Raw genomic sequence first — 21,669 nt, 5'->3', positions numbered from 1 at the left:
ATGAAAATGGTTCTTGACATCTTTCAAAGCTACTTAGTGTAACTTCAGACAAGTAGGTGGAATGTCCTGCGTTCATGTAGTTAGAAATTAGCCCAAAACCTCATGACCTTCTGTTTTACAGGCTAAGTCATGTATGACTCTTTCTGCAGTTACACCGTTACACCAGTAGATGGCGGCAAGTCATTTTATGAGTGAATTAAGGAATCATTCATTCAAACAGTTCACTCATAAATGCTGATTCACTCATGAACGAAACAATTGTGTTTAAGAGTGTGTCATTGAATCATTCATTCAACCGATTTGTTCGAAAACAAATTAATTCAGGGATAAAACTTGATTTTCTTTAAAAGTGAGTATTGACAAAGTCCCTTTAAGGCAAGTCATTTCACTCAGCGGCCATCTTTGAAAGGCCTTTCGGGCAGCTAAATTTAAAGTTAGTTTATGGCACAGTATCGAGGCACGAGCTGTAAAGGCACAGCGCTATTCTGGATAGGAGGTGGGGAGCAGCAGCTCATTTGCATTTAAAGATACATGCACGAAAACAGCTTTGAGAAGGGTCTGTCTAGAAACCCCACCCCTAAAAGTTACGCCTCCCACAAAGATAAAGGCAATCTTTTTAAGTACATTTATTTTATGTTTTATGTATAAAATGTTTGTAAGGCTAAATTATATTGCTTTCGAATATTATGAAGTATTAAATAACTGCTAGTGAAACATACAATAAATTATACAATCAAATACAGACCTATTTTATGGTAATTATAGCTACAAAATCTACCCTAAACTTACCCATACCACTTCAATAAAATTAAAAAATTACTGTAGTTCTGTAGTTTCATTATTAGATGGCAGTAGAAGAAGAGCAGTACTAGTGATGACATTAGCTATTCCTGTGGGAGGGGCTCTGATGACATTCCCTAATTGGCTGTTGTTTTTGTAGGGGGTGTAACTTGTAGTAGTAGGCATAACATGTAGGGGTGTCGTTTGTAGGACTGCGGGACACAGTCAGATACACTTGGAGGTTTTTTCCTTCCACTCAAAAAAGGGCATTTACAATATGGCATAATAAATGATCTGTGGAGTATTTTGAGCTGAAACTTCAAACACATTATAGGGACACCTGAGACTTATATTACATCTTGTGAAAGGGGCATAATAGGTCCCTTTTAATATACTGAATGACACTAGAAAATGGTTAGAAAATGCAGCGTGAGCTGAATAGACCTCTATGAAAACCTTCCGAGGCCCCTCTTGACACGGAAAGACCTGTTTCTTCATGATAATTGGAGCTCCAGGATACATATAAATGCTTTATTGAAAAATTCATTAGTCTGTATTTTCCAGTGAGCCATTCCTCTCCTTGAGAAAGCTGAGGATTGTCGCTTTTCTGTCACCGCCTTCAGCCCTGATAACACAGCGTGACCCAGCACTGCTGTCAAACCGCTGCCAGCTTTTCCACTACCTCACAAAATGGTGTCACCTGCCATCACCAGCCTGAGGCAGAAAGCTCTGCATGTGTAGGTGTTTAGTTGACAGAGCATCGTATCTACTGAAATTCAATGAACGTGTCTGTGTGAAACAATTTAAATCTGGGCAGCCTATGAAATAAAACTAGCTGAGCATCATTTTGTTTTTGACAGATGACAGTTAACTTACTCTTTTATCGCTAGTTTTAAGCTGTTTACTTTTGAATAATTTAGAGGATGTGTGATGTGCAGTAGGCTACATTACATGCAGTGGATTATGATGCACAATTTTCCAAGATCAAGATTATAGGTTAAAATGTATATAAATGTAAGACAAAAGGAGACCAGGGTTAGTTGTCACAAGCTCTATATCTCAGTATCCCAGACTTTTGAACACTAGTGTACTTACCCTAAGAAAGATCCTGTAACTGGTCACCAAGTTTTTCCATTATTTTAAATCACCTTTTTGCCATCAGTTCATTTTAAATGGTCCTTATGGTATTGGGTGATTAAAAACTTAAATTAAAAACATTCCATGTAGGCTAGTGGTATTGAAGGCACAATATGTAAGATTTTTTGGATTAAAATATCCAACAACCACTAGAACAGTTTTATATATTTTGTTGACTTGTACACTTACATTATCCTAGATGTTTACAAGAATGTTTAAATCCAGAGAAATAAGCTATTTTAACCATCGCCATTTTGCCTATCAATGACATCATACCCACATTACCCTCGATTTCAGGTTTTGTTTTGTAGAAACCATGGAAACACCAAAGATGCTTTAATATATTTTATAAAACTGTTAGTTCCTGACCTTGATTCTGATTGGTCAATAGCTGTGTTTTATTCATGATAAAACACGGCTATGATCGCTTCACCCAACGGTTCAGTGTATCACTACACAACGCCCTTAGCAACCACTCTTAGCAACGTAAACTGTTTGTTATCAATTGATATTGTTCACTAAAGCTTACTGCATTATGTAGAAGAGTATTGCGAGAAAGAGATCGAGAAAGCGAGTTTATTACCTGCATTCAAATTTAGTATTTTCCTTCAGGTCAGTCCTATGTTCATAAAAAATCTGTTTAAATGTCCGAAGTATTATCTTGTCCTTTTAACAACTAAGGGGTTTTCCCATGACTGACAGCGCTAGTCAAAGCATTTGTCAGTTACGTCTTGTTCCGTGTTCACAACAATTCAGTCTTTTCAATGTAAAAGTCTTTGCTATTGACTGACACACTCCATCTAATGGCGTAATAATGTAACTTCTGTTGCCGTTCACGGTCAGGGACTATTTTTTCTGGTGGAAGAAAAGCTTTTAGTGAAAGTTTACTTCATGAAAGTTGCATTGATACATATTTTTGGCTTTAATATTTGTATTGTGTGGTAACCTTTTTATTAAAGCAATAAGGTACTCAAAGCTAGTGCTTCATACTACAGTAACGTTAATAATCTCATCCATGAACATTTCTGCCCAAGTCCTGACGGATTCTTTTCCGCTGGCTGTAGACGTGAAGACAACACCTCCCATGATTCTGCGCTTAATCTCGGTGTCATCAAGCTACGTCTTTGTTTTGAATAGGCGACCTCTAGTGGCGAAAAATTACACATTGTGCCTTTAATAGGAGGCCACAAAAACTTTATTCATAATAGGATTCATGCCAACTCCTGTTTAAAATATTTAGATGGAATACAGCGTGTCGCAGCACAAGTCAATTTTCCCAAAATTATTTCACAGACAGGCAGATAAAGCAGGTTTTGCTATTCATGTCACTCTAGTTTATGGGTGACCTCTATTTGGGATGAAATTGCAGTAGTTGTGTTTGCAGCACATTTCAGATATCATCTCTATATAGCATTCAGTGTTTTCTGGTGACAGAATGAAAATAATGTCACAATTCTGATCTTAAAGACTGCAGTTTCATAAGCAGTTGTTTTGAGCAAAACAGCCAAAGTAAACTTTTTGAGCCAAATTAAATGCTATTTTGGTGTCGCATAAAGCTAATCTCCAGTTTGTGCTGTGAAGAGAAGGGAGAACTCCAGTGAAATGCAGATTAAGGTAAACAGAGGCACTTTTGTGTGCATGCTATGGATATTTTTGGCCGTGAATTGCACTGATATAAGAAAAGCCCCCGGAGAGACCACGGCACTACAGCTAAGAGCATTAGTGTCATGCACCACAGCTAATCTCGACTTCTGAGCTCCGCGCTCGGAGGAGAAGGCGGGATGCTGACAGATGCTATGAAAGCTGCTACTTGTGGGCTAGAGATAAAATCTGAATTAGTGTTATGAATTCTAATTTACAAACACAACTGCACGATGTTCTGTCTTGCCGTTTGGTTCGTATCCCAGTCGGAATTAAAGCAGCATTTCCGACGGTCACAGAATGCTCTTTAGTTACAAAAATCAATACGTACTTGATTTTTGCTCCCAATAAGAAAAAGTCTCTTTTTCACTTTGTGTAAGCTGTAAGGGAGAGATACTGGCCAACATATTCTAGACTATAAACCAGCAGTTGGCAATGAGGAATAAAGCTCATGGACTTCATAGTGTGCCACAGACTGCCAATACCAGAGGTCATTGATTTAATGGTGTTAAGCACATTGTGGATCTGTGGGAGACTATTTCTGCAACATGCACTGTATTAATAATGTCTTTTTGCAGTAGAAGTATGAAAATGCACGAATGTCATTGCATTAGACAACAAAATACCAAGTCAAGTGGCATTCATGACCTTTTTACCAAGTGACATTTGCAATCTTTGTCAAATGAATTTTTTTTTTGTATAGTGCTTTTCACAACACACAGTTTCAAAGCAGCTTTATAGAAAATCATGATGGTTATAAATTACAATATCTTAATATCTCCATGCCTTGTAGTCACATTTAGCAGATTAGAGCTGGGCAGTAATATATTTGACATTTTGTGAAGATACAAGTAGCCAAGCAGTTGAGATTTGATATATAGTATATATTGCCCTATGTGAGTTTACGTATGCAGATAAAGTTGGACATACTTATATATCCAAATTCATATAAAGAGCTGGCCGATAATGTAGCTACATTTTGCAAAAAAAAAAAAAAAAAAAGAAAATCAGGCAGCTGAGATTTACTACATAGTAAATATTGTTTTATACACACACACCCACATATACACACACGTATATATATATATATATATATATATATATATATATATATATATATATATATATATATATATACACATACACATACATATACGTGTGTGTGTATATATATATATATATATATATATATATATATATATAAATATATATATATATATATATATATATATATATATATATATATACACATATACATATACATACACACACACACACATATATATTTATATATATATACATACACATACACACACACACACACACACACACACACATACATATACATCTTTTATGGCTTACATTTCAGCCCAGAGGAGAAGGACGATGATGATGATGGAGGTCTTGAGGAAGAAGCGGAGGAGGTTTTAATAGGGAAGGAACTCTTCCCGCGTCGAGTGGATGGAAGTACCACTCGCGAGCGCTTCAGCGGGATCACTGCCCTCGGAGGAGGAGCCACCCGTCCGTGATAGTCAAAGAGCCTAAAAGAACCAAAGAAGATGTGCAGAGTTTACAAAAGACGCCATAACATCATTAACGCTCAAACCCAGGCTTTTGATTCTGAATTATATGGCATCTTAAAGGTTTTTCACCCCTGAAAACATTTCTGACTCCTGGTTCCTTGTTTCCCTGCAATTAGCAGAGCTACTTTTGAAATGCCTCATGAAGGCAGGCGAATTTTTCCAAAAGAATTTACAGAAAAGAAAGGAGGTACAAGAAAATGTCAAACAAAGGCACATGCCCTTGCTCTCCCATCAATCTCTCCTGGATATTCACAGCTCTCCACCCAGCTGACATTTAATAAATGTCTCTGCTAATAAAAGATGAGACCATAAGAAGGAAATGAGCGAAAAAATAAAACAGGGCTTTTTAGAAATTAAAGATGAGCTCCATTTACTCAACATTAATGGATTTCCTTTATATCCTCGATTTCTTTTTCTTAATTCTTTTCAAGGACTAACTGTAGGCGTTTCAGATAAATACAATTATTGATTTTCTGTGAATGTCACATTTAACTATTTTCATATTTAGTTTGTGCGCATCTTTTCATATATTCAATCTCACTAACTAATACAGTGACATTTAACAGGTCTTAAACACATGCTATTTGAAACCATAAAAGATCATGCACAAACAACTGTTGAAGGACTCTAGTGTTTCAAAACATGTGCAATCAGATTAAGGGTTTCAACAACTGTAAATAAATGCATACATACCTATTGTAGAAATCATCTCTGTAGTAATCATAATCAAATTCATAACCACTGAAAGAGACAAAACAAAACAGTGTAAAGTGTGATTGACTATAACAAGAAAATGACAAAAAGGTGTCTTTAGGCCTAAACGGTAATTAGCCCCTTGATTTAGACTTCTATTTACAGCTCAACTGACACTGACAGATCTGACACAGAAAGCTGTGAAACACTAATCAATTGATTTAAATGTGTAGAGAAACTAATCAAACTCATGCAAGTCAAATAATCTGACAATAATCACATCTATCTATACATTATTTAAACTTCTAGCTGACAGACAGATCAATAATATCTTCAGCCAGAAATCATGCAGAGCTCCCAAACACAGTTAATGCTCAAAATAATTAATTGGATTGAGTAGGACAAACTTAAATTAAACAAATTAGTTCAGTCAAATAAACTTTATGAGTATTTAGCACTTTCTTTTTCTTTCAAGTTCACAGAACTGATATATTTTAAGTAAACTAAACTGTTTCATTGTTTTAAGTTTTATGAACTTATTTCTTTTAATTTAGACAAACGTAAGTTTAACTCAAACTGGGCTGGGATTTCTATTTCCCAGTATGCTTTTCCCATGGTACTCTAATAAGGAGAGTAAATGCTAAAATTAAGTGTTATATGTTTTTTTTGTGTGTGCAAGATTAATGTTAAGTGGGAGATTTAGTAGTGATGAATGTTTTGTTATGCTAATTGAGAAGAGTTTCTGTTAATGTGGGTTTTTGGAGAGTTTGGACAAAATAAAAATCTGCCAGTTCTGCATACTTAAACCTTGCATTTCTTAACTTAAAAATTAAGGTAACTGATTGTCTAAAAATTTTTGAGTTTTGCCAACTTATTTGGGTTTACAGTGTACTCGTCAGTAACAGAAGCAAACAAAGTGGCTTAATTTATTAATTACAGTGAGAAACCTCCTGTTAGTTCAAGTCAGACGGGTGCTATTTGGCTTGTTTTAGGGCAGGGCTCCAGACTGCAGCTAAATGCTCGCATTTTGTGACCATTTTTCCTGCCGGTGCGATCGAAATTTGTTAGCACTCGCGCTGGCGCGACCACCATAATGTTGCCTAACATCAAATGGCAAACTTAATGAAAGCAGAATGAAACTGCGCTACTCATTTGTGCTTCATGGACCATTTATCAGTTTGGACCTATGTCAGTGCAGCACGAGCCGCGAAGTCGCTAGCTACTCATGATTCACGAGCTGATCTTGATCACGCAACAGTAGATATCAGATCAAACAGTGCTGACGTGGAAACCAGGAGAACATTGTGCCATGAATGAACAAGTTATAGAGGGCTTTCAGTCCACAAATGAACAACATTAGCCGTGGATTTAATGTAGTAACGCTAACTGTAACCATGGAATTTTGGCAGGAATAGTAAAATGCTTTCAAGTACTTTACACATCTTTTTTTAGCACTTCAAAACTCTAATATTATCATATTTAAATGTTATTTTTAATGTGATGACCAAAACATAATTTGTTCATCCTTACAAATATATAGATTAACCCCATTTATAAAACTAAAAGTTTCAACATGTAGGAAAACTCCCACTTATTTAAAATAAAAAAGACATTAAATTACCACTGTAACCATTTCTGCCATATATTAGGGAGTGGCTGCCATTTCCACTCCCTAATATATATTTTCAATCGAATATTTAGACACTATGAATCATAACGCTGCACTCAAATGTTAATCTGGAGCCTTGCAAACTTAAAATAAAACTGCACATTGTAATTTCTGTAAGTTAAGTCTATTTATTACCAAGGCATTTGTCAGTAATACGGTCAAAAAGGAGAAAATGTGAATAACTGCACTGCAGGTCGATTTAAGGTGTGCCTCTAAATTTTCTGCTTGTGCTCCTAAAATTTTCAGTAAGGGGTTACAGTGCTCCTAGGTAAAAAAAGTTAGGGACATTCTCCAGTTTGTGTGTGACCCCTACTTGGATTTCATCCAGTAAACTTTGTGTGAACCTTTTAGAGTAGCAGCACCACTAAACATCTCTTCAGAAGACTTATAATGTCAACTGACAAGGCAAGCAACAGGGATGCTTCTTCGGTCATCTTTATTTCATGTGCAGTGGAGTGAAGTAGAAAATGAATGAAAACTCTATTTTGAATTATTTGAACTTATATGAACTGAAAAGTTGAACTGAAAATAAATATTTATTTCATAATGTCTTGGTACTGTACTCTGTCTTTTGCTTTAATAACAGCAGCACTGGAACCAACATGAATAAATTCTGATAATTAAGTTCTGTATGTTGAGAAGCTTTTTTTATGCAATATCCCAAAATCCACATAAAAATAGGTGGATGGAAACATAGGTAATGATTAATTATGCATGTAACATCAGGACAACTATCAAGGAAGCAAGCAAGGTCAAATTTAGTGCAATTGTGCATTTAAATACATGTCATGCACATTATGAATATCCCGTCGACTATAGAAATTGGAGTGAGGATGATTTTGGGACCATTTCCAAAACACAACCTCATTATATTCCATTATATTGGCATGTCTCCATTCTTTTGACCATTTCATTCCAAACTAATTAACATTCAAAGCTATTCTTTGTTGGTTTGCTCCTGTTCTACTTTCCTAATTAAGCCTATACCTCTGATTACATAATGGATGGGTTGCATTAGTCGATTTGAAATGCAAATCAAGACTTAATGAATTTCAAAAATACAATGAGAGCAGGAAATAAAGAATTAAAAACCCTAAATCAGCTAAAGTAAAATAAAATCACATAACAAAAGAGAGAGAGAGAGAAAAAAAAAAAGCTACAGTCCTTGAAAGGACAATCATAAGTGGCTCATAAGTAACTGAATTGCCAAAAAATCATCATAGCAAAGAACATTATAATTATAGTAATGATTCCACTATGTGCAAAAAACAAAAAAACATTTCCATTACATTTACAGTATAGACACAAAAATAAACAATGCTAATCCAGTAATTGTTTCACGGTCCAGTCACTATTTATTTGGCATTAGTATTTACTGTTTGCAATAAAATGCTCAGAATCCCTATAAAAGCTTGCCAATTAAGGAGTAAATGCCTAATACCTTTTCAAACATTGATTTTTCACTCATTTCCTGCTTGGTTAGTTCTCACTGATGTGTCTGGAGCTTTTCGCTTCCTATAAGAATTTAACAAGCTAACCGAACCTGAGAGACACAACTGCAGCTTCAGCAATTGAGCGAATGTGCTGATAATCGCAGACCGTGGGTTGTTCTGTTATCTAAACCTGATAATATGACAAATGTGCTGACGGCTTCATTCAGCCACACCAAGCAAGGCTTTAATCCGGTTTACCTCAGCTCTTCTAACAAGGGAGCATGTAAGAACGGCGAAGGGATTTCATTTACACTACAGTATGTTATCTGAAGTCAAATTCACACAGTCAGAATGAGTACACCACTTGTATAATACATACATATACAAGTATAGTCCAATGTTGTTCTAGGAAACACCCACCTGTAGACAGCAGTTAGGGGTCGTTTGGATCCTGCTTTAGGCCTGTAGGGTTTGGGCTCTCCGGCCATGTTAATATCTGCAGAAACACAGAAGAATTCAGAATCAAACATCTGTAGAAATAAGTTCACTTAAAGTTCAGCCAAAAAACGAAAATTCTGTCATTAATTACTCACCCTCATGTCGTTCCAAACCTGTAAGACTTTTGTTCATCTTCGGAACACAAATTAAGATATTTTTGATGAAATCTGAGAACTTTCTGTCCTTCATAGTTATGCAACTGACACTTTGACACTTCAAAAAGTTCATAAGGAGATCGTAAAACGAATCCATATGAATCAAGCGGTTTATTCCAAATTTTCTGAAGAGGCTCGAACCCTTTATATGATAAAAAGATTGAATTTAGGCTTTTATTCACATACAAACATTGATCAGCGAACATAAACAGAAGCTCAACGGAGCCTCAAACCTCACTGGTTCTCGCATGTCAAGCGTACATGCTTGAGCTTCTGTTTACCACAACTGATGTGCGAGTTGATGAATGTTTATATGTGAATAAAAGCCTAAATTCAATCTGTTCATCATATAAAGCGATTGTCTCTTCAGAAAATTTGGACTAAACAGCTCAATTAATATGGATTAGTTTTACAAACTCTTTATGAACTTTTTGAAGCGTCAAAGTGGTAGTTACGTAGACTGTCAATGGAGGGACAGAAATCACTCAGATTTCATCAAAATATCTTCATTTGTGTTCTGAAGATGAATGAAAGACTTACAGGTTTGGAACAACATGAGGGTGAGTAAATGATGACAGAATTTTCATTTCTTGGTGAACTAACCCTTTAAGGCCCGTTCACACCAGGGTTATTATTGTTAACTATTAAAACATTTCTGTTAACTGAAACAGAAAAAAACAAAGTTAAATATTAGTTGAAAAACTAAACGAAAATTAGAAATGTTGCCTTGGCAAAAAACTGAAATAAGTTGAAGCACTAAAATTATTAACTGGAAATTTAAAAACAAAAAAAAACAACTGAAATAAAAATAAATTAAACTTAAATAGCAATATTGAAAAAAACTAATAAAATAACATTAACATGAAAACTCAATAAAATAAAAGCTAACTCAACACATTAAACTATAATAAAACTTTAAAAAAATAAAGGAATACTGGTTCACACCAAGGACCATAACTATGATAATAACCACTCCACAACTGTAACGATAATGGCAGAGCCATGATGCCATTGGAATTACTTTCAGAACGATTTTTTTCCAGCTGATGAATGATAAAAACATTGACAGCCAATCAGAATCCATCCTGCTTTAAAGAGCTTGAGCAGATGACAGAACTGCAGTGCGTGCGTCTAAAAAACAGAACGTTATCATGCGTTGGTGTGGACGCTATCTTTATAGTCTTCATTCTTGGTGTGAACAGGCCTTAAGGTTGTCAGTTTTGTTTTTCAAACCACAACTAGACAAATAAATCCATGCAACTTCTCCATGAATCAGCCTTTAATGACTCAAGCGTGGTGGGTTGAACAATGTGGTGCCTGTTTGATGTTCAGTAAATAATTGGTGTCCTGGGATTGTAAAACAAGCAAAAAAAATATATCCTGTATACCAAAATAACAGCAAAACTCTGTTTTCCCAACATATACTCTCTAAAACTGATTTTGTGGAATATACCCTTTGAATAACAACAGAATGAGATATCTACAAGAAATGCAGTCCATTAGAAATACAATTCACATATCGCAGGCAAACAGAACTTTCTTATAAGGTAACATTCTGTGAATGGCAATGGAGCATTTGCACCATATTGCTTTACATAATTCAAAATATTATGCATGAAAAGTATGCTTTGGCTTTCTTCTATCTAAAACAAACGCGTCATGGTTTGGTGTTTTGTTAACTAATGCAATGACATTCATACATTTTTAAGTGTGTCCAAACACATTTTTGGGTCACTGTTTGTGTTGTGCATACTCAAATCTGCAGGCCAACATATATCAGTCAAGAGCTGTAGATAAAAACCTATACTAAAACAACTTCATTTCACTGCTGCAGTAAAAGAAAGAAGGGATGAATAAGAAGAGAAGGAATGAAGAACCTTGCTGCATCTATATGTACATTAAAGCATTTTCTTTTAACAAACCATCGTCCTTGAACAGTACAGAACATCTGTGAGAATTATCTCTACCATCTGACCCTCACTACCCAGCACTCCTGTTTGCAGCCTTCATCACAAAAACACACCGCCGCTGCAATACAAGGGGATTCAGAGGGGAAACGCTGCCATAGAAATGCTTTAAGATGAATACGATATGGTTAGATTCATTCCTGTAGCTCTGAAATGTCACACTGATAGTGGTTATACCTTCAGCTGCAGTGACGATTATGCAGGCAGAGTTCCTGAAACATTTTTGATCAAATAAATAAAAAAAAAAGTAAAGAAAGAAAGAAAAAAAATAAAGAAACACCCACTCAAAAAAATTAAAAAGGATTAGTCCACTTTCAAATAAAATTTTCCTGATAATTTACTCACCCCCATGTCATCCAAGATGTTCATGTCTTTCTTTCTTCAGTCGAAAAGATATTAAGGTTTTTGATGAAAACATTCCAGGATTATTCTCCTTATAGTGGACTTCAATGGCCTCTCCAAACGGTTGAAGGTCAAAATTACAGTTTCAGTGCAGCTTCAAAGGACATGATCCCAGACGAGGAATAAGGCTCTTATCTAGAGAAACGATTGGTCATTTTCTAAAAAAAAAACTAAAAAAAACAACAACTGTATATTCTACTTACGGAAAAAATGGAACTGGCGCCGTGTTCATTCCGTAAGTTGAATAGGGAAGGCGTAGGACATTCAGCGTAAGCATTTTGAAGAATATGGAAGGCGGAATGGCAGAACCACTTGCAATGCGATCATTTGTGTTTATAAAGCATATACAGTTGTATTTTTTTTTTAGAAAATGACCGATCGTTTCGCTAGATAAGACCCTTATTCCTCGTCTGGTATCGTTTAAAGCCCTTTGAAGCTGCAGTGAAACTGTAATTTTTACCTTCAACAGCGGAGTCCATTGAAGTCCACTATAAGGAGAAAAATCCTGGAATGTTTTCATCAAAAACCTTAATTTCTCTTCGACCGAAGAAAGAAAGACATGAACATCTTGGACATGGGGGTGAGTAAATTATCAGGAAAATTTTATTTTAAAGTGGACTAATCCTTTAAGCTTTTTTTAAGATTTACGAATTTCAATAGTAAAATTCCATCAAATTGAACTAAATAATCCATATACATATTATATTATGAATTAAGTATTTTAAATTAGTAAAAAAAAAATAAAAAAAAGTATAAATCTTAATGGAAAAAGGACCATGTGATTTGTATTCCTAAATTTAAACATATTTTCTTTTATTTATTTTTTTAAATTTGTAAATACGAACTAAACTAAATGGCCCATTCCCTTGTTCCATTAAGATTTTTACAAAATGTTTTATTAAGCTATAGTTTTTTTAATCATAAAACTTAAACTTATTAGTTCCTGATAATTTACTCATCCCAATGTCATCCAAGATGTTCATGTCTTTCTTTCTTCAGTCGAAAAGAAATGAAGGTTTTTGAGGAAAACATTCCAGGATTATTCTCTTTATAGTGGACTTCAACAGTTACCAACAGGTTGAAGGTCCAAATTACAGTTTCAGTGCAGCTTCAAAGAGCTCTACACGATCCCAGACGAGAAATAAGGGTCTTATCTTGCGAAACAATCTGTCATTTTCTAAAAAAATAAAACTTTATATATAACCACAAATGCTCATCTTGCACTAGCTCCGCGATGCACCACGCATTACGTAATCACATTGGAAAGGTCATGTGTGATGTAGGAGGAAGTACCGCAGTAGGGTGAAAAACAATGTAAATTTCTCCTCTAACTTCAAAAATGTCTGACATCGTTGTTTTACCTTTTTTTGTAAAGGCCATTTGACGTTCGCTTTGTAAACACTTGCTCAGTACTTCCGCCTACATCACGCGTGACCTTTCCAACATGATTACGTCATGTGAGGTGCGTCGCAGAGCAGTGTAAGACGAACATTTGTGGTTAAAAAGTATATACAATTTTTTTTTATTTACTTATTTTTTTTGAAAATGACCGATCGTTTTGCTAGATAAGACACTTATTCCTCGTCTGGGATCGTGTAGAGCCCTTTGAAGCTGCAGTGAAACTGCAATTGGGACCTTCAAGCTGTTGTACCCCACTGAAGTCCACTATATGGAGAAAAATCCTGGAATGTTTTCCTCAAAAACCTTAATATCTTTTCGACTGAAGAAAGAAAGACATAAACATCTTGGATAACATAGGGGTGAGTATTAACTAACATTGACAGGTTAATAAAATGCTGTAAAAAGCTTATTGCTTATTGTTAGTTTATGTTAATTAATGCATTAACTAATGTTAATAAAGGAGACTACTGTAAAGTGTTACCAGATTTTTTTTTTTTATAAATACATGTCTAATAAAAAAAAAAAAAAAAAAAACACAATGACAATGTAAAAAATAAAACATTAGCAAGCTTCTATTAAATAAAAAAGCGGTATGCCATTTCAAAGATGCCAGTTACATCAGTAAACCACAATTTTAAAATTATAGCAGCAAAATGCTTTAACAAGCTCATAGAATATAAACAAGGATATATTTGTTGCCTTGTTTACAAAGCCTGCTGCGACTGGTTCGATCAAAACAAGAGGATAAAATATGACAGGAAACAAAAGCCTTTTCAGAAAGCATCTTCTCACAGAAATCCTGTTATTTATACTGATCTGGGTTAAATACTCAAGCACATCGGCTCACGGTGTGACTCATACATGGTCTAGTCAAACTCACTTCTCCAAACAGCACCATAAACATCACGCTTTCAGGAGAAATCAGGTTCCGATTTCCATTTAATAAAGCATTTGTTTGCTTGCTTCAGGTTTCTGCGTCACCTGTGCAAGGATATCTGTCCAATAAAGTAAAGAGATGCAGCAGGGTGACGTCTATTTTTCATTTTTTCGCTGATTGATGGTAGTCACAGAAGGGTCGTAGCTGTGGTCACAAGGGGAAATTTTCATTCATCTGCATCTGCTCGTCGGACTTCTAATGGTTGCCTGGAGACAGTTCGAGCCGAGCGGAGCTCTCCGTGGTCCTGAACCCTGGGCTGGCTGAGGGGGGAGTGGCTCTTTTTCACTGTTTGGATCGTAGCATCATGAAAGCTTTCCATTGAGACGGGCGCTCACAAAGAGACATCCGCAGCATCTGAAACAAGCCCTATTTTCAACAGAGATACCAAGTTCTTATTCACAAACATTTTTTATTTAACATAAGCTGTTTCAAAAAAGTATTTAGACACTTGAGGTTCTTTTAAAAGTGAATAAATGACATGAATGTCACTGCATTAAATAGAATGATCAAACTGAGTGGTATTTATTTTAAAGAAAGCTAGCACACTTTTCAGGCATTTCACAAAAAAGTTCAGTTCCAAATGATAAAAAAATATACAAAATAAAGACAAAAAGTATTGGGTTGTCAAACGTTAGTGGAACACTACTTCAGTGTAATCATTTCAACATGACAGACAACAAACCGAGAATGAAAATCTGCTTCTGATTTGCTGTGTTGGTGTATTATGCTTTTTTCCTCTCTATGAAGAACAACTTGCATCTTTCACCACCTTGTCTGATCCGTTTGACCTTATAAACACCACGAACATTGCTGTGTACAACCATTAAATCACAAAAAGCTGCAATTGCTGTGGCAGACTATGCAAAAAAATAAATACACAGAGGGATCACTGAGAGGAAATGAGGTCAGGATCTCCTCTGAAACTCTGGTTTATTAAAGTGCTCCATTATGCTTTTTCAGATATCACCTTTCATGTAGTGTGTAATATAGCTGTTTGTGAATGTAAAAGGTCTGCAAAGTTTCAAAGATAAATGGAGTAATTGTCTCCCAAAAGAAAGAACCAGTTCTGAACTGCTTGAAACGAGTCGTCAGTAATTCTAGTCTTACTTCATGAACCTAGGTTTGTAATAAATTTGCACAATGCCCACCTATGGTCTTCTTTGCCCCGCCCTCAAATACTGTAGTTGTAGCTGAGGCCTGTAAGAGTTTGGTTTGTGTTGTCGACATGTCGAGAAGACGCTGTTTTCTGTGCTACAAAAGTAAATCCACTTTGCTGCACTTCTAAAGGACTCGGGCTCGAATTGAAACGGTAAAATCGACGCCATTGTTATTGTTCCTATGACTGTGTATACAAGTTCTGAGGAAGATCGAGAGCTGAAATTCAGATATGCTAATGGGCGTTTTGTTTCCGACACGCACTGTAAGCGGTCGACCAATCACAACAGACTGGGCCATCTGACCAATCAGAGCAGAGTAGGCGAAAGGAGGTGCTTAGAGAGACTGAATTATCAAACTGTTTCAGACACTGTGTGAAAAGAGGTGATGCTGCAATGTATATTATGAAAGTGTTTTTGACATTAGATGCACGTAGGAGACCTAAAAAACAAACAGCACTAAAACAGCACTTTAACACAGGTTTGTTTTGGTATGGTTGTGGACATCAGGGAAACTCAATACTGAATACAAATGAAATGATGCAACTAAACATATAACCATACACAGTTAGGATAGCAATATAAAAAATATAGGAGAAACATATCCTCAGTTGTGCATCTAATCAAACTCCATTGTATTTCGGTCACTAGTCCCAGTGTGTGTTCAGTAAATCACACTTCTTCACTTGTTTATGTTTTTACAAAATGGTAATTTTCCTATTCAGCCTATGTCATGTAATTCTGCATATCAGGGGCCCCTGCAGTTCAGTGTAATATGCAATTCATGGTCAATTCATTCAATTTGAGAACCACTGTATTAAGATGCAATTATTTCTGAGATTAAAATACTTAAATGGTTTCTTAGAAAAGGAGAGAGAAGGGCAATTGGTGAAATTGAAATATGTGCAAAAAGAATGTGAAATTAATGGAATATATAAACATAAGGATATAAAAAATACAGTCAGTCAGTCATTATTGAAAATTACTGCAGGACCATGAAGGGTTTATTTTCTGATGATTACTGGCTGTGCATTATACCACTTACATGGCAATTCAATGCAATGAAATAATAAAATAAAGATTTTAATCGGAATTATTCTAAAATGCATTTATTTATTAATTTAAGTTTAAATTGTAAAAGAGAAATATGATAGACATATCTAGCAAAGCAAAATCGGCTGGCAGTTAAATCTGTCAGTTATACAGTTGTGTGTTTTTATCTATCTATCTATCTATCTATCTATCTATGCTGTCAAATTGATTATTCACGATTAATCGCATCTAACATTACGTTTTGTAAATTTATATGTGTGTTCATCCATCTATGCGGTCAAATCGATTAATCGCAATTAATCACATCTAGCATTATGCTTTGTAAATATATATATATATATATATGTTAGTTTTCTATCTATCTATCTATCAAATCGATTAATCGCATCTATTACATTTTGTAAATATATGTGTTTTTATCTATGCTGTCAAATCAATTAATCATGATTAATCACATATGACATTACATTTTGTAAATATGTTTTTTTATTTAATCTATCTATGCTGTCAAATCGATTAATCACAACATTATGTTTTGTAAATATGTGTGTTTTTATCTATCTATCTATGCTGTCAAATCGATTATTCATGATTAATTGCATCTAACATTACGTGTTGTAAATTTATATGTGTGTTCATCCATCTATGTGGTCAAATCGATTAATCGCAATTAATCGCATCTAACATTATGCTTTGTAAATATATATAGCTATATCTTAGATAGATAGAGAGATAGAAAGAAAAGTAACATATAGATATATATATTTACAAAGCATAATGTTAGATGCGATTAATTGCGATTAATCGATTTGACCGCATAGATGGATGGATGAACACACATATAAATTTACAACACGTAATGTTAGATGCGATTAATCGTGAATAATCAATTTGACAGCATAGACAGATAGATAGATAGATAGAAAGAAAGAAAGAAAACTATCTATCTATCTATGTATACACACAAACATGCCCCAGCTGGGTGCTGATTTATCCTCAGTTGCCATCTGTTTTACTGCTTGCTAAACAGAAGAGCGAGCAGACTGCCACTTACAGCCAAACCTTCATTTTCTTCCACTTAGCACACTGTCACATCTGAAAGTCACAGCGAAAGTAAGGTACACACACACACACACACACACACCTTAATATAAGCACATACACACACGCAAACATTCTCTGCCAGCCATAGACTCCACAACATCTCCATGGGACATCTATTTAAATCGTGATGTTCAGCAGGAGGTATACTGATAATTATGTAGATGCATTTGAAACTGCGTCTCAAAATGTGGTGCATATGTTCATCTTTCTCACTGTTATTTCAAGCAAAACATAGTCTCTCATTTCGTCTACTTTTAAGGTGCTATTTAGAAAATGACAACCCCTGATTAAAAGGGCAGCATGCTGCGAAAATCTTGTTTTGTCTTCTACGGATGAAAGCAAGTCACATGGGTTTGGAACAACATGAAAGTAAGTACATTTCTGGATGAACTATTTCTTTAACATAAAATGTAGCGACCACAAAAGAGTCTATGTAAAGATTTTCCGCAGAGTTGACGTAGCTTACTTATGCATTCATTTAAAATTCCTTTACTGACCTAATTAAATGTGCCACGTCTGGCAACACTCATCTGCGCAGACCTCTCAAACAAGGACGGCTTTATTTCTTGAAGCTGAAGTTGCACCTATATGACTAAGTCATCCAGCCCTAAATCTCAGCACTGCAGGGACCTCCGTAGGCAGACCGGCCTCATCACATCCACGATACCTAACTCTGCTGCAAACAATATGATAAAAGCCAAGACATCAAGCATAAATTTTGAATGAGTAAATAATGAAGCACTGCGGGCCCCTGAGGGTTTGGGGTGTTAACGGGCTTATAGCCAGTGATCAGACACATGTGGCGAGATGTGAGCAGTTAAAGCAAACATAAACATCTCCCATGCGGATTCGCTCTGATAATCCAGCCGTATGAAACGATCATGCCTTTTGATGATAATCTGGCTGAGGAATTTTCCTTTGCACTAAATTAGTTACAGCTAAATAAATCCTGTTACCATGCTTTGAACCACAGATTTGCAATAGATTTTAGAACGAAACCACAGTATTCAACGTCCAGCTAGGATTTAAAGACTTTGAAGTTAGGATCGTGATCTGATGAGTGGCAATGCTGCCTTAACATGAAGTAAAACATTGGGGGAAAAATAAAAATAAGGTAAAATTAAAAATGTTACAGTAAAAATCTGTTTATTATTTCACTATAAAATTATCATATATAGGGAAAAAATGGACAATACTTGCAATTTTTCTGGTTTTTGGAAGTAAGAAAAAAAAAATGTATGACAATTTATGGTGGAAATCTCTATGCAGTACAACAAAACAATACATGTACTTTTACAGATTTTCTTGCAATTAAATATTTTCACCTTATACAATTAAAAACAATAAAAAGATATCCCCAAAAATACCTGCATCAGTGTCATTACTGTTAAATAACAACTTAAATTATTAAAAAATCATTTTCAGTAATTGAAATAAAGCTAAAATCAAATAAAATATAAACATTAGATGAAAAACTAGAAAATTAGAAATGTTGCATTGGCAACTTACTGAAAAAAATAAGTTCAAGTTGAAGTAATAGAATTACTAAAATTAAAACTGAAATAAATTAAAAGGTAAATACAAATATTTAAAAATAAAAAACGATTAAAATAAAAACTTACAATTACTATAATGTAAAGAAAATAGAAAACAGAAAATAAGAAATGTATATCTAATTTATTTATACTATAATATATAGGTATTTTTGGGGATGTCTTTTTACTGTTTTTAATTCTATAAGATGACCATTTTTAATTGCAAGAAAAAATTTTATATATATATATATATATATATATATTTTTTTTTTTTTTTTAACTGTAAAAGTACATGTATTGTCTTGTTGTATTGCATAAAGATTTCCACCATAAACTGTCACACATTTTTTCTTACTTCCAAAAACCAGAAAAATTGCAAGTATTGTCCATTTTTTCTTTATATGATAATTATATATAAATAAATAAATAATAAATGAATAATGACCTGCATATTGCATCACATTTGATAATATATTATTTAAATATTTTTAAAAGGTAGATAGAAAAGCAGATTTAAGTAGTTTAATTAGCTGGCACATTCACAGTAGTATCAGTTAATAATGTATATGAACTGTAAAATATAAAAGGCACTAAAATTTCCAAGTGGTGTTCACAGCAGAGCCAAATGAACCTTTCTGGATGTAATGGGTGGGGTTTAACCTAGTCCAGCTCCACCTCTGTAGTCATAATGGGTGGAGTTAGGGTGTGGTTGGACCATCAAGCTCCACCCATTGGCTCTGCAGTGAGCAACTTGTAATTTCCAGTTTCAGCTGGCAATTTTTACCCTAAATTTAACAGAATTTTGTGGAAGCACACAACATTTTATAAAGGTATAATTTAGTTCATAAACTGAAGTATTTGAATAAGAAAACAGATGAAATGCCCTTGAATTGGGCCTGTTGATCTAAATAGCCTGCATTCTGCTTGGCTGGGATTTTCGCAAAATTAAGAACGGGAAGCACACAGTGACAGAAAGCGCATGTTTTAGTCTTGGGGAAGCTCATTCCTATTGCTTTCACAACCCAGGGATACTTCATTTTTTGACTGGATGTCTCGTACAGCTTTTCCACTCATCAGAAGAAACGGTTTGTTTTCCTGTCATCTGATATAGCACTAGTAAGACATCTGCCATACACCAATAGCTGGAATTTAATTGTACCAACAGGTACAACAGCTGGGCTGTGTGAATTTACACGATCAGGACAGGAAGCAATGAATTACACAATTAAGTGATGTTGACAGATCTAATATAACTAGTATATTTATGATGCAGCTGTGCACTTAGCTGAAATAAAACCAATTAAATAACAAGAACATCCATAAAACAGGAGTTTAGTTAGGAATAAACAAACTATACTACAGTATGAATATCAATAAAAAGTTTGTGCAAATACACAAACGAGCGTTACTTTACCATTCTCTCAATGGAAATGCAATTTTGGCTGCCTATGCATATAAACTTTGCTTGAGGCCAGAGGACATAGCAAGTCGGCATTCATCAGCGTCACAGATTCCTCACAGCCCAGTGGGATGACCAGGTCAAATCCATCCGTCAGATGTGCATTGTGGCTCTGAGATCTATAAACTTGCACTGACAGGGTTACCACACAACAGGCCCAGAGAGAACAGCTGTTATGAACCGGGAGGTTTCATAAAGATTCTTTTAATACAAAAGGCACAATAAAATATCTTTATTATTAGTAACTGAGCAGTAAAAACAGCTCTAGTGTTCTATTTAGATCATTTTTATATGCTGCCTCCTTAATCCACCTCTGAATGTCAGGAGGGATGCAAAGTAGTGTGGGGCAACATAAATTTAGAAATGTCTACTTTTAGAACGTGCTAGTTTTAAGAGACTTATGGGTGTCAGAGATACAGATATGTATAAGAATTTGCATGATGCACGGTTACGTTCACACAGCAGCAGAATACAGTTGTCACTCTGGTTTAGGATGCCATTTGGTCACAGTTCAGGCATTAAAGAGAGTGACAACTACATTTAATAACCAAACTGACTCCCTTAAAAAAGCTGCACTATAAATAATAAAAATATAAATAATGCTCTATAAAAATGTGCACACCACCACAATTTATATTAATGTATAACATCTAGTTTTTCAACATTTTAAACAAATTTATGATGGTTCATTTTAAATGGTCCTGCAGTGTGACAGTTTTGCAAACATTTTATGTAGTCTTTAAATGAATATGAGCTCGTTAAAATGACTGTGAAACAATCTCAACTAAAATGAGCAGAAAAGTAGTCAGCACTTTCTTAAGCACAATATCAGCAGACTATCCTCATAACACACATTATTATGTGCACAAATCCACTATGCATCTCAAGAGGTTTAGTTACTGATAATAGATTATCTGCATAGATCTGTCATGATGATAATGATGATGAGGAGGATAAAGAAGATGAGGACAATGGTCCTGAAAAGAATTAAGGGATTTTTCATGACAATTTAAACTGCTCAATGCAACGTTAGAGAACAATGAAACAGTCCATTCATTTTAGCTCCTG

At 34.9% G+C, this 21,669-nt stretch overlaps 1 protein-coding gene across 3 annotated transcripts in view; it reads right to left on the bottom strand.

Moving 5' to 3' along the window:
- The window catches only part of LOC127505934 (RNA-binding Raly-like protein), a 142,531-nt gene that overhangs the window by 6,534 nt on the left and 114,328 nt on the right, over positions 1-21,669 (bottom strand). For all 3 annotated transcript variants that reach the window (XM_051881921.1, XM_051881922.1, XM_051881920.1), the window contains 3 exons: positions 9,357-9,432; positions 5,835-5,882; positions 4,921-5,099 (listed from right to left, as the gene is read on the bottom strand). In XM_051881921.1, coding sequence (XP_051737881.1) covers positions 4,921-5,099; positions 5,835-5,882; positions 9,357-9,432 — 303 coding nt within the window. The remainder of the gene's footprint in view (positions 1-4,920; positions 5,100-5,834; positions 5,883-9,356; positions 9,433-21,669) is intronic.

The sequence above is a fragment of the Ctenopharyngodon idella genome, chromosome 23 (assembly GCF_019924925.1).
Source record: "Ctenopharyngodon idella isolate HZGC_01 chromosome 23, HZGC01, whole genome shotgun sequence".
NCBI classification, from domain to species: domain Eukaryota; kingdom Metazoa; phylum Chordata; class Actinopteri; order Cypriniformes; family Xenocyprididae; genus Ctenopharyngodon; species Ctenopharyngodon idella.
The sequence above is the reverse complement of the archived record's forward strand: the minus strand, read 5'-3'. Positions and strand labels throughout refer to the sequence as shown.